This window comes from Vanessa atalanta, chromosome 12 (genome assembly GCF_905147765.1).
Source record: "Vanessa atalanta chromosome 12, ilVanAtal1.2, whole genome shotgun sequence".
Taxonomy (NCBI): Eukaryota; Metazoa; Arthropoda; class Insecta; order Lepidoptera; family Nymphalidae; genus Vanessa; species Vanessa atalanta.
In genome coordinates this window covers 3,445,084-3,460,310 of record NC_061882.1, presented here as the reverse complement: position 1 = coordinate 3,460,310, position 15,227 = coordinate 3,445,084, and the positions used below count along the sequence as shown (strand labels likewise).

The following is a 15,227-nucleotide window of genomic DNA, read 5'->3' as shown; positions in this document are numbered from 1 at the left end:
AAATTTCACTAATTCGTATTGAATAACAGAGATTATTCTTGATCTCGATGTATAATGTCATTTCAATTCAAGGTCACTATGACCTTAACTAATTTATCTAACTACCTAATACTGGAAAAGGTAATAGAGCTACTTTATGCGATTGATTAGCTTCAATATGATTGAGACGTAACATTGGTTATCCTATTGTAATGTAAGTGTACAAACGGGTTTTACGTTTTTAAAATGTATATATTTACTAATTCTCGCCCGCGGCTTCGCTCGCGTTTTAGAGATTGGTCTCCAGGTATTAGGCAAAAAAGTATACCCATGTTCTTTCTTGGATTTTAATCTTGCGTCATATCAGGCCAAATTCAGTAGTTTGGCCGTAAAAGAGCAACAGACAGAATTACTTTCGCATTTATAATATTGGCACAGATATGTACATCGTTACAATATCTTGCTTAATTTATTCTTAAAAAATATTTTACTTGTTTTATAATATGAAAAATATCAAATTTATTGTAGTTCAGTTTTATGTTAATTGGGTTTATTATAAATGCTAAATCCGTGTATAATTCTATATCATAATTTTGAAATTAGTTTCTACTTAACTGATAAATAATAATAAAATAAATTGTTATCATATAAATCAATAAAATATTTATTAATTGCACACATTATTTATAATTTCACAGTCTAGGAGTATTTTTTATTAATTCAGCTGCCTTTTCCGCCATCCCTACGATAACAGAGTTCGGGTATAGAGATATTGGAGCGGGGAATACACTTGCGTCCATTATACGTACACCACTGACATTCTTAACCCTGAAAAATTAAATTGTTAACATATAGTATGTTCTACTAATCGAAGATTTAGGTACCGGTGATCATCACATCACAAATGTCAACGGAAAATATAAAACAGTGCTGGAGATATCGTACCACAAGTTTGTGTTTAATCATAGATCTTTTCTCCATTCCCTCAATCTTTTAACACGATAAAAAGGTAATTCGGTAGTACCGTAACGCAAGACGAACGGCTAAACGTGCTTTCCGAGACAGGAATTAATTATCACATTTTAGTACCTAGTAGCTGGTATTTATTATATATAATTACGGCCTTAATTGCGCTACCTTTAGAATAAGGTGGACAGGACAAGGACTTTTTTCCAAAATATTAAATAGAAAACTATTCTAAGATTATATATATACTTGGTGGTAGGGCTTTGTGCAAGCCCGTCTGGGTAGGTACCACCCACTCATCAGATATTCTACTGCCAAATAACAGTACACTGTATTGTTGTGTTCCGGTTAGAAGGGTGAGTGAGCCAGTGTAATCACAGGCACAAGGGACATAACATCTTAGTTCCCAAGGTTGGTGGCGCATAGGCGATGTAAGGAATGGTTAATATTTCTTACAGCGCCTTTGTCTATGGGCGGTGGTGACCACTTACCATCAGGTGGCCCATATGCTCGTCCGCCAACCAATGCCATAAAAAAAAAAAGATTATATCAAACTGCGAACGGTTTATTTTATGGATAAATATTTTGTCGATTAATTAATAACGTAAAAATTTTAATTTTTCAACAACTTTTCTAAACAATTTGGTACATTTCTGAGAAATGCAGCAATAATAATGTTCCAAATGTATGATTATTGTTTAAGACAACTTGCAGGTTTAATCTTTTAAATGTGTCCTGTTGTGTGTATGCATAACGTTTCGTAATGTGATTTCTTTTCATGTTCAAAATATTCTGTTTATATTTTACAAGAATGTAGAAAAATAATAGAGTATAAAATTGCAACACACTATTGGCACTGTGGCCATTATTAATGTCAATGGCAAATGTATGTATCAACTCGGTGTTTTTGATATTCAAGATAGATCTAATTGTATTGAAAGTATTTTTTAAGATTTAGACTAAAGAGTTTTATCGGCTTTACCTATAGATTATGTCTAGGAGTTTATTGTTTACAAAAATGCTTTGACATTTTCTATCTAATTTCGAATCAATGAAGTCATAAAGAGGGAAATCAGCGTTTATTAAACACACTACACTTTTTTTATAGGTAAGACAAAGATTATACACGAACCTCAACTGACTGTCAACAACTTTTCCGCCCGCGCAGGTTCCAGCAATATGGTGTCCAGTAACTGCGACTTCTCGCATCAAACACTCCAAATATTCGTTAGGGGGGCTTTGTATCTTTGGCTTGGTTGGTTTGGTCACCTCTTTCTGTGCCTGAACGCTTGGTGCTCCTTGTGTTTTCATTCTAAATATTTATATATAATTAATATTAATATATTATTTACATATAATTCGATGTAGTGTCGTTAGTTGTTTATTTATTAATTATATAATTTTTGTAAAAAATCTTCGATATTAAAATATGCAATATAAGATATGGATTAAGTTGTACTATGTCTTTTTTTCGTTCAGTGCTTATTCAAAGGTATTTTCAATGTAACAAATTCAATCCCAAGATGCGCTGTCGCTTGATGAATGATGAATTTTCTTTACTTCTTCATGAATAAAAATCAAGATATAATAATTAAGTAGCGGATTACGGTGCTTGCGCAAAGATTTACCTTTGTATAGACCAATTAGCGCTAACATTAAATATAAATTAGTTTATTAGTTTCTATATAGTATCAAGGAACCATGTCATTATTTTATTGAAGCTGATTTGAGCCAATGAACCAAAATATATAATGTTACAATTAACTTAGATCGATCCAACCATAAACTAACGTGAATATTAAGTTTTAAATCCTATTAGGATGTAAGAATACATACTTTTTCCTCCGTCTAACTAGTCCTTTCTGATCCAATTTGGTGTAATTCCAGAATGTAAGGCAACGTTCAGGCCTCGGCCAGTGAATCCGAGCTCCAATCTCTTCGAATGGTTTTGTTGTAAGCAATCTCTCTGCACGCCTTATTGCTAAAAAAACACGAAAATAATCTTACAATATTGAGCAACAAACCTTATCGAAAAAGTTATCGATGTTAAATTGTTTAGTGTAATAGATATCTGAAGGGATCTTACGAAATATATTATATGTTATAATATGGGAAACAAATATAATGTAACCAAAATCAGAATTGATAATTGGCATAACTGTTTTGTGTGACAAAAGTAGTATAAATAATAAAAAAGTATCGATAGAATCCGTACATCATGTCGAGTGAACTTGGCTATAAGTTCGTTGATTAATTCATTAAATTCAGTCGTATTTTTATAATTTTTAAATTAAACAAAAAAGAGAAGTGTCTTGAGACACCCAGTTGGAACGAAGTTGATTTAGCTGTATCTGTTAAACAGTCAATGTTTGAGAATAATTAAATAACAAGAAATCAAATGTGTGAATTGAGACATTCATAAAAAACAATTTTGTATAAAACCGTATAAAATAAAAAGAGAGAGAGGGGTAGGTTGCCTGAGGAGGGCGTAACGTTTTTTCCTTACGTTATGAATTCTGCCAGCCCCCTGGTTACGCTAATGTAAGCCGCGTAAAAGGTTTTTTAGATTGGTTAGATTCTGGTCTGATTGGATCAGTAAAAGTAATGATAAACTACTAAAAATAAGTGACATTTACCTTTTATCATGCATTTCACATCATACTCCCGGTTCAAGTAATTCGGGTCCACGACAATCGGCACCGAGGTGCTGGAGTCTCTAAGTGTGACAGTGCCTCTACTTTTCGGCTGGATGCACGTAGCGAGGAACATGAACCCTTCCTTACTTGTATCGTTGTGGAACGGGAATGTGTCACGAAAGACCTGAATAGAGGCAATCAATCAAAAAGTGTTATAATTTAAGTTTTATTATAAAATTGCGGTTTAGTTTAATTTTTGATTAATTTGTAAATTTGTTTAAGGATAACATAATATTTTTATGTTAAAAGAATTATTATTAATTGAGAAAAAATCTTTAGATTTTGATGGATCAATGTATTCGCGAAGTTTAAGGTATTATATAACCTTCTAAAAAGATATCATACTTAGCTACACTATTAACGATATACATATAGTAATAGTTTATAATAACTTTCCAATAACATGCCACGAAGAAAACGAAAACGGCCTTTGATTGGCGGATTTATAACAACAACTGATTTATCAAGTAAAAAAAAAAACATTTTACTATGAATGCGAGCAGAATCTCTTTGTTAATACAATTATCAATAAGTTGTACTAACATTACCTACGCTTACACATAGACACAGATTGTCTTTAATATTTTTTGGATTTTAATTGTGTTCCATATAATATGATCTGTAGCTATTTTATAAGAATAAATTCGAAACTCACATCATCACGACCAAGAATTGCCGATAGTAATTATGAATTGCGTATCAAGTCGGATTTTTAAATTTCTCGAGTGAGATTCGAAGTGCTAGAAATTCCTGTTATACTTTTAAATACTTATGTAAATCATTAAATTGTGAATTCAATACTTGATATGAGAAAATCTACCTTTGGTCTATAGTTTGACAAATCTCTCAACAGCCGCTCACTTGATGATCCCATTGAGAAGAGCATCAGAGCGGATGCATTTTGATATTCCACGCCGGCAACTGGCGGAAATGCTAAATATCCTGGTAAAGAAACATATGCATGGCTATATGATTTGCTGTACGTAATTTATATTGCTTTTTGAGTTCTGCTAGAGAAGAATAGCGGTCCCACCTCAAACAATGGATTACGAAATATCTGGCTAAGGCAATATACCTAATATTAGCTATCATTAAACATCTGTTATCTGTTATCATTCTGATAAATTATTTTTCTTTTTCTGTTAAAAAATATAATACGACAACGCCAATAGGATAGCGGGAAGCGAGTAATTATGACAACTGTAGGTAAAAATAATTGCAATAGAGACAACAAAAAGTGGGTATAGCAACTTATTAGATAATGAACCGAAACTGCATTCATCAATGGTGTAGTTGCATAGTGCAACTTTTGCTATAAACATATCTTTTTTCTGTTATTCTTGTAAATAATTCTAGATTGAAATATATTTTAAAATTTGGTCTAGAACTTTGGTCTAGTATTATTAATAACCAAGGACAATGTTCAATATGAATATTTAAAGACTACAGTCGAAGTTGTTAATTATGAATATTTATAAAATTGTTAAGCTATTCATTTTATATAAAATAAAAAACGATTTTTAGTTTTGTGAATAATGAAAATATTACCGCTATTATTCCAAAAATAATCAACCAATGTACTCGCGCTGAATACTTTAGCCAAGGTCACACTGATTGGCTTCTTGATGCTAACGTAGATGGGAAGGTTCATGTGATCGTGAAGATTGCGGCCGACCCACTCGTTATCGGTTATCAGGTTTATTTGTAAGCTTGAAATTAACAGTAATAATAATTAAATTAATTAATTAAAGCTATGGTATTTACTATGATGACGAAATTTAAACAAAAGTTGCATGTTGAAAATTTATCAAAAAACTTTTTATTTTGAAAACCCAATTTATATTTATACCTCATCTTGTACAGGAGGTTTTGGAAGAAAATAAAAAAATATTGATTATTAATAATGATATAATTATTGTATTTTGGTAACTGAACGTGATAATTTCGCCAACGCCTACGACGGCTAATCTCAAGGTAGATCGGCTTAAACGCTGGAAATCTTATAGTGAACAAGTGTGTGCGGAAACACAGGTGCACTCTCCATTCTCTGACTCCGTTGTGTCGGACAATCCGAAAAGAATTCTAGGCACGAGAAGTTGCCCAGTTCCACATTCCAGACTCCTGGCAAAACCCAATAACTTTTTATCGGCACGACCTGGGGTTTGAACCCAGGACCTTGGAATATGCGGCATTATAACTAAAATTCGTAATGGAGCCTTTCGTGCCCAACTTGATCTTGTAGAAGAGTTGTTTTCTAAGAAACATATATTCTATTATTTAAATAATAATTCTTAAGAATGAATTACAAATACATTCTGACCAATAGCATATTTTGATCTAAGATTAATGTATAAGATCCAACCTGTTGTCAACAACAAATGTTGTCACAAGTGGGCGAGTTAACAAAAATTGTTTTATGGCCTAATGTTAATGTTACATTGTTACTAAGATTTCTTACCTTTTAATTAAATTTCTTGGGCCGATACCAGATAACATCAAGATTTGGGGCGTCTTGACTGATCCAGCGCTTAAAATTATTTCCCTGTTAACGAATATGTTGTCCAGATTCCTGTGGTCTTGTAAAATATAAAGAGACGTAGCCTTTTCCTCTTCAAACCGTATCTACGTGACATAAAATCTTAAATATAATACAAAAATAAATGCTTGTTTTTGTTCCTATGTTACGAGTTTACACATCGTTCAACTGACAGACTTATAAGCGTGTACACTGAACAGTAATTGTTGGGGCTCGGTGTAGGCTACTGGTATAGTATATCATTACAATAATTAACTTATAATAGCCGGTGCACGAGGTTTTTTATGATAAACTTTAGCGGACGGGCAAATGGGACTGATGGTAAATGGTCATGACTGTCCATAGACATTAGCGCTGTACGAAATATTAATCATCATTTACATTGTCAATGCGCCACCAACCATAGGATAATATTACCAAGATACTATGTCCGTTGTGCCTGTATTTACACTGGCTAACTCACCCTTCAAACCGGAACATAACAATAGAAATTCATGTTTGGCGGAAGAATATCTGATGAGTGGGTGGTATCTACCCAAATGGACTTGCACAAAGCCCTATCCACATGTAAAGTGATTTGGAAAAGGTTAATTGTCTACAAAAATAGGTATTGGAGACAAATATGCAGTACAACAAGTTTATAATTAATATTATATTATTTTGATTGTAAAGTGTTTTCTTTATTTACAAAAATAGATATATCTTGACTTAACATGATTGATGTTCATAAAACGATCTTCCTACATTAATTATAATTTTTATGCTGTTTGCATAACGAAAATATTATCTAGTCAAAATTTTAATACTTAAATAATGGAACTACTTATAATTATAATTAAGACTGTTATAAACTTACTGATATAGCTTGCGTTTTTAACAAGACGTGTAGGTTTTTTCTCTTAAGCGCTGGTTTTAGATAAGCGTCGTATGATTGATATCTGCTGCCGTCTTTGACATTTGCTGTTGCTTTTCTAAATAACGTGTTTTTAGCAGCGAGAGCTGAAGACGCTTGCTTAAATATTGACATAAGCTCATTATCTTCATGTATTAGCTTCAGTTTCATAGGAGCCTAAAAAATAAATCGACACTTCACTTTTGTGCTTAATCCACCAAGGTAGTTCAATATGGACTGGTACACATGTGGCAGAATTTTATTGAAATTAGATACCTGTCCTACAGAATACGCAAATAAGAATTATAATTACGCATGAAGTATATGAAAATTCATTAAATATATACGATTTGCAATCATCGATCAACAAACGGTTTCTAACAATTAAGCCATCTCGGTCATATAAATCGGCTTATAAATTTCTGTAATTAAGCATAGCCAAAACTATATAATATTAGATTATATATTTTATATTTATGAGGTTTATGTAAAGGTAATTTCGAGGAATATTGAGCTAGTTGAATATTTTTTGGTTCATACGTGTGACCGCACAAATACTGATGCACTATAATAATACACTCTCATAATCTGAACTGAATCTGAAAAATCATGAACTGACACGACAGTTTATAGATCATACGAGGGGCTGGAGTTACATATGCACGGATGTGTAAAATTTCAAACATCCTATCTGTGAGCCGTTTACTAATTTCATTAGACCAACAGTAACATTGTACAAAAAGTATGTTAACGGTTATACTATACGGTATAAACTACATACCGGACAAACCTTTTTTTAAGATTCCAAAGTGCTTGTAAATTGTTAGAGCAGAAATACGTAAGTGTATTTTGTTTTTGCTTCTTAAAAAGGTATTTCAATAATAAATTTCATATTTATCTTTTTGTTAGTTCTATTCTTGACGACTTGTTACAAACCTTTGCACACACCCCTTTTGCCGGGCAGCTATCGGAGTCGAATTCGCTCCTAACAGTTCCAAAAGCCTTTAAGAAATATGGTTTCAGATCATCCATAGTCCAACCCTTAAAACCGAGTCTCGACCATCTATTGTAATCTTCAGGAAGGCCGAAACCATGGAGAAGAAAATTGATTTGTCCAGATCCACCAGGACCTTTGCCACGTGGAATTATCGGGGTCTTAAAAAAATTAGGAGTATTATTTACTTAATATAAAGGAATACATGTAAGTACATAATTAATATACTTTCATACTATAAAAATGAATGAATTTGTAAATAAACTATTTATTCTAAGTAGGCGCTTAAATACATTATTTTTATTTGTAAAATATTCTATAATAACAGAAACATTCTTATCTATTATTATTACCTGATTCCAGAGCCCGAAGGACGAGTACTTCTGAGGTGTAGCTCGTACGGACCAATCATTTGACCCCTGCTGTGAGGCAGTGGAAGTCAATGGTACTTTGGAGAAATAGCCCATATGATCTCCAGCTTCAACCAGTAGTACCTTAACTTTAGGATCCTCTGAGAGACGAGAAGCGAGCACACAGCCCGCTGTACCCGCACCCACTAAATATAATACATTATTAGCACTTAACCTTAAGAAATACCTTGTAATTAACATTAATGAAGGATTTATATAAAAATTCTACATAAACTGTTTTTTCTTTTCAATATAATCTAAAAATATATACAATAATATTGCTTGTGTGATTTTAAGTATAAATAGGTTGAAATATAGCACGCCTGACACGATTAAATAGCAAATTAACATATTTAAAAATTATTTCTTAAATATTTAACGGGATTCAATATAAGTAGGATGTCGCAATTTAGTGCTTTCTTACCGATTATGTAATCATATCTCTTCACTGGCTTAGTTATAAAACTCGTATAAACGTTTGCATATTTTTGATACACTATGTAAGAAACAAAAGCTACTAATATGCTTATTGTGTATGAAAAAATCGACATTTTGTTTCATATCACAGCGAACTAGCTGCCGTGCGTAAAAAATTACTCCTCTAACTGTTACTTAATCCAGACATTGCTACCGATACTAATTGAATTAGACAGAGCAGACAAACCTTTCAGTTTATTTCATTAAAAAAAGATGTATTTAAATAATAATTCAAGATATTGGCAATATGATTTTTTTTCTATTTGTTTATTTATATTACCTATGTGTACGTTAAATTCAACGATTCAATATTGATAAATTTCTTACAAATGTTGTGGAGTAAAGTAACTTTTTTACTTTTAAATAATCCTTAGCTTATACTCTTTTAGAATTGAGTTCAGAAATCTTTAATAATTTCGAATAAACCTCATTTTACGAAAAGGTTTGCCACCTCTGAAAGAAAACCTAAGGGGATTAAGCTATTTGATGGCGATGAAAATCAATACTTTATTTATATGATGCAATTCTTTACTTTGTCATACAGCCTTACAGCTGTATTCATTCATATTTGTAAGAACAACAAAATACAGTACAATTAATTTACATCTTTTGCTAAAAGTAAAAAAGGTAAAGTTTTGTCACATTATTTTATTTCAAAGCTATTGACATGATTTTAGTTTTTAATAACAAATTGTTAATGACTTATCTGTAATATGGTATAATGTTGTTTTATTTTTGATATTATGGTAATTGTTATACAAATAAATAAAATGATTGTAAACAAAATGGGGGAACTACGTTTAATAGTAAAAAAATATATTTTTTACAAAAATTTAGATTCATTTTCAGAATTTTAATGAAAATGGTTAAGAATTTGCATTAAAATTAAAATGCTTAATGTAGACTTGATCTTTATATGATAGGTATTTTAATAATACTTTGATCACGCCTATAGATTTATGTTCAGATAGAAAGGATAATTGTAAAAGTACCAAAACAATAAATATGGTTATAAACACATTTCTTTAATTACAGAATGAAGTATTGTATGGTATTAAATTACAAGTGTATAAAAACTTTAATAGAATGGTTTTATTTCTTTTATTTTCGAATAATTGTTAACAAAATCATAACCCCTACAATTGTGTATACTAAACTTGTTTATTTCGTTTGTATTTATGTAAAATTCAGTCAACATTTATAACAAAATGACATTATATGGTTTTGTTATAATACAACATCTCCTCCATCTTCAATCATTTCACCGGTAGCCGGAACCATGACAGGAGCTTCAATAACTTGCTTGCGACCTTTAGCATCAATGACCTGGATTGTTTCTGGTTCGACTTCCATCTCAGTATCTTCTGCTTGTTTTTGCTTGAGACCAGCAGCAGGTGATCTAGAAGGCAAATTCAGAGTAATATTTATATTTTATTAATGTTTATATTTTTTAAACAATATATACACCAATATAGATCTATTTGCTTATAAGACAATATTGGTTCACCCAGAGAAAACAATGCTTCGTTTATATTTTATCAATTCATCAAACATTCAATAAAAACTGATTTTACAATTTACTTCAAGCGTAAACTCTGAAACTCAATAAAAATTTCTGTTTATATATTTTTTTTAAAAAATCATATCATATAAGTATGTTTCACTTTGTGGTAGGGCTTTGTACAAGACTAATATGCTTCACTTACTCATCACATTACCTACCATCAGAAGATGTACCAGAACAAAATGAGATATTGTATTACTGTGTTTAGGTTTGAAGATGGCATGAGTCAGTTTAACTTCAGACACAAAGAAATTAACATCTTAGTTCTCAAGATCGGTGGTGCATTAGTGATGTAAGGTATTGTTTATATTTCAAATGGCACCAATATTAATCTTTACGACTACTTATAATTAGTTGGACAATAAGGCAATCCACATATAATTAAAATAATTAAAAGGTAATAAATTATTAAAGCCAGTAAAGTATCTAAGGGCAATAAATATAAAACAACATATTATAAATTACTTAAAATGAAACACATATTGGAGTAATTAGTGGAATATTTCACAAGTTTTAATCTCATACAATAAGCATTTACATACCTGATAAGGGATATATCTCGTTGAACTTCTCTGACATCTCTCTGCCACTCAACTTCACGTCCTTTCCTTAATCTCTGCATAATATGGTTGTTAGAACGTCTCTGTCGGATCTCCTCGACTTTCTTCATGGCCTCAATGGTCTTTGTCCAGAGTTCTCTGTTATATTTGACGGGAACATGACGGCGTTTTTCGAACTCGAACGATGGATCAATAGCTAATTCTTTCCCAGCAGTCTTACGGTAAGCTTTCGTCCATTTAGTTTTACGTGGGTTTTTCTTCTTTTTGAATGCTGCATGGCATTTTGAACGACAGAATCTGAAAATCTAATTTATAATAAAGATTATTTACACTTGATGCAATATTATGTCAAAAATAGGTGTTTCTTTTAAGTAAATATTGTGCGGAAATGTTTTGATGTAATTGAGTTTTTGGTAATTTACCTTGCAGTCGTTTCTCACGAATTGTATGCCATGGCCAGGATATATCCTGGAGGAGCAGAAATAACAAGTTTCTATACGCATTATAAACACGTGCTGTTTTGATCGTTTGACAGCACGTCAAAAAAGAACAAAGATGGTGAAATTATAGATTAAGAAGTTTGTGGTGTTGCTTCCCTTAAAATAAATAAGTTATTTCAAATTACGTAATAACAAATAAAATAAATGATAAATATTATTTTTTAATTCATTTAAAATAATATATATTAACATACATATCTGTTTATTTATATTTTAATAACGTATTTTGTTATGCAGAACCATCTAGCGGTTGTATGCGTAATATTTCCTACAAGTAATTTAACTACTGCATGATAGATGTCGCAAAACACATTAATTATTATGAGACTTAATTTTGTTAGCTACCAATAAGTTACTCGTAAAACGAGTTGGTTAGCCGGAATACCACAAAGCTGATAGGTAATTTAACTTTTCAGTTGACTGCCCGATTTATAGCTTTCCTAAAATACCGGCATGTTTACTTCGACCGTTGGATGTTAAGTGTGTAATTACTCGAAGCAACTAAGTACACTACATTTTGTATGCTTAAAACAGACCGTTACGAATGTATTTTTCACCTTATAAAGATAATTACGTAATACGGACTAATGTTTCTCCTAAATTTGGTATTATTAAGGAAAGAGAGAGTCCATAACCTTTGTTGTTTAATTTATGAACGCTTTATTTGTCAGGCTGTGTCGATGAATAACACTAACATAATGAAGGAAGTGAAAATTGTTAGTCGAATGTTTTCCTGAGAACCGCGAGCTGCGTGTTAATTTATTGATTTTGTATGAGAGCGGCCTTTTGGATCTTGGTTCACTTCATTGCTATTCACATGGCAAATGTTAAGATTGTTTTTACTGTTCGATTTATGAGTGAAATTTGTGTCAAAATTTAAAAAAGAGTTCGTGCCATAACCTTTGTGACAAGTTCTATATTTTCGGTGTCTTATTTAAAAATAGCTTTTAACTGCGTGCTAAATTAATTACGACAAATAAAAATTAACTTAATGATAAATGTATTTTGTGTTGTAGTGAACAAAGAATGTTCACTACTACTACAACACTCACTTCCATGCATGTGAATTTTTCTATTTCGAGCGACTTGACACTTAACTGGCGACGGTGACTACTTACCATCCGGCGGACCTTCTTGTCGTTTGCCACCTATAATAAAATAAAATAAAAAAGCAGTTCGGGTTAGAGAATGACATATCGACAGCAATTGTTTTGTGACATTCCTGCCAGTATGTTCATCACCTATTTTAACTTGAACTGGTAGTTTCGATCATAGGTTCGAACTAACAGTTATTCCATCCTATGCCTCACCTGATAGTACCAGCTGTAATTGTATGAACGCATAGGGCATAAAAACCCTTTAAATATAAAAACCCAATATACCTTTAATAACGGCATACAAAGTTCAAGAGCACTATGTGCATCGTAAATGTGCTTAGAAAATATTCGATTCGTTTGAATGAATGAATGATAAAACATTGATTTCTTGTAAACGAAAACGAATGCAATATTACGTTTCTCATGCAGTTATATTAATTTGCGATTCAGCGTGCGATTTATGCAAATAAAAAACGATGAGAGATTTTTTTTTTCGCAAAACTTTGGCATTATGCATGTAAAAAAATACACGTTGTGCTGTCAGTGGTGACAAACGAGGTGACATGGAAAATTACGAGAGTTGCATTGTAATCCGTAGCGTTGGTATCGAGGAATCGTTACGTAAATATTTTTACAGGATATACACCTTTAGATCCTGTTGTAAAAAGGTGAAATTCGTTTGTTTTTATTAATATTATTACATCTGTTACTTCGTTACAGAATGTACAATGAAGAATTTGATGTGGGATGCATTCGGTTCTGATCCAGGCGCCATCTTAAATATCAGCTCAAGCCAAATAACGGATTATCTTTGCTTCCATGAATATTGGATGGATATTGTTCTTATCTACAACACCACAAACACGAAGGTCTGTTAGTTAGTGGAATCGAAAATAAACGTTTTTTAAGTACACTACCTCCAACTGTATTTGTTTTAGCATAAATAACTATAAAACAGAATACGACGGGATGTGCTCCTCATTTATTTATCTTTTCTGTAACTTTATTAACTTTAATATTGAAGTTACGGAACAAATATATCATCATGTTGGAAAGACGATTTTTCAGTTTAAAGGCCTATTATATTTATTTTTATGAGTCTAAAATTAATTTAAGGACATTGAGCTCTGCAGATTTGAAAACGAGATTGTCCTAGAAAAACGTGACGTATGGCCATGCTGCACGTGCCTTATACATACTCTGGATCACATAAATGTTCCAGTAAGTATTAAATAAAAAGTGATCCATGAAAAGTAAAAATCCCTACGACCCAACGAAAAACATAACACATTGTGCACTCCATTTGCCGTCTGTTGTATATTTACAAAATGAGATTTTTGTCAATTTTTCCATTGCGTTTAATTCGATTTAAAGCAATAAGTATATTTCATACTTATTTTAACTTTTAAAGTACCTATGTTATTTAATTATATATATATATATATACATAATTTCATTAATATTCACGTCTAGTAATGAACGAAAGTATTCATTATGAAAATATAATAAGGTACTTATAGGTATAACTTTATAGAGTTTAATTATAAAGTATTATTTATTTTGGAGGACTTAGTCAGATCACCTTTTATATTATAATATTATTTGAAATAGCTGCCATAAAAAATATTTACGGCACATATTTTTTTCTAATATCTTGTAATAGTCTAAAATTAATTATAACCGTTATTATAGCCTTTACACGTATGGACATTTTGCCTCAATGGCTTTCATTATTATGTGTTAAAAGTCGCCGATCACCAATAGTCAGAACGGTGGATATATAAATCAACTTGTCTCGTTTTGTAAACATAACACATATTAACAAAGAAATGGTTGTATTATTCAACGGGAGTTAAAGTTACATAGGTATCTATGCATGAGATAAAATATTTTGAAACTAGCGAGCGCATCGTTTTCTGATTGTATATCGGCCTTTATAAATTACTTGAATTACAGTGTGCAATAATGAAATGAAAAATATATAACAAATGATAACAAAAAGGACTTCATTTAGTTTTAGTTAGGCGGACGGGCAAATGAGCCAAGCTAAGTAAAGTAAGTAGTCAAAAAAGATATTACTATAACCATTATAACCATTCCTTACTAAATACCACTAATGCGCCACCAATCTTGAGAACTAAGATGTTATGTCCCTTGTGCCTGTAGTTTCGCTGGCTAACTTACGCTAAGAGTGATTGATGCTTGGTGGTAGAATTTGTGATGTAGTGGGTGGTACGGACGGCGTCGGGTTTGCATAGAGCCCTCCAATTTAAATGGGACCACACGGGAAGTAAATGACGGAGTTCTGACATAAAAAAGGTCTTCTTTTTTTTAGTTTTTTTAATAAAAAAATAATGCTCTTAAATAGTAAATGAATTCGTTATAACAAAATGCCGGATAGTTTCGTTAAGTAATTTTGATTTCTTACTTTTGTACAATTATGAACCAAAGTTTGAATAAATTAGAGGTTATTTAGGATCTCAGAGTGGAGTTCGAAAACGATGCTACAACATAAAAGAGCAGGAATAAAGAGTCTCTCAATTAATAGGATTTATT

General features: G+C 31.6%; 2 protein-coding genes across 2 annotated transcripts; both read right to left on the bottom strand.

Annotated features, from left to right (window-relative positions):
• Window positions 1-658: 658 nt before the first annotated feature.
• LOC125067679 (neither inactivation nor afterpotential protein G) lies at window positions 659-9,061 on the bottom strand. The gene is made up of 11 exons (XM_047676393.1): window positions 8,898-9,061; window positions 8,417-8,619; window positions 8,006-8,224; window positions 7,034-7,246; window positions 6,100-6,263; window positions 5,190-5,350; window positions 4,462-4,583; window positions 3,582-3,765; window positions 2,782-2,926; window positions 2,078-2,257; window positions 659-807 (listed from the first exon to the last, which is right to left on the bottom strand). The coding sequence occupies exons 1-11, from the start codon at window positions 9,022-9,024 to the stop codon at window positions 672-674; spliced, it is 1,854 nt and encodes a 617-aa protein (XP_047532349.1). The 5' UTR covers window positions 9,025-9,061; the 3' UTR covers window positions 659-671.
• Window positions 9,062-9,954: 893 nt separating this feature from the next.
• On the bottom strand, window positions 9,955-11,629 carry LOC125067654 (probable ribosome biogenesis protein RLP24). The gene is made up of 3 exons (XM_047676356.1): window positions 11,497-11,629; window positions 11,057-11,379; window positions 9,955-10,349 (listed from the first exon to the last, which is right to left on the bottom strand). The coding sequence occupies exons 1-3, from the start codon at window positions 11,575-11,577 to the stop codon at window positions 10,178-10,180; spliced, it is 576 nt and encodes a 191-aa protein (XP_047532312.1). The 5' UTR covers window positions 11,578-11,629; the 3' UTR covers window positions 9,955-10,177.
• Between the last annotated feature and the right edge of the window lie 3,598 nt (window positions 11,630-15,227).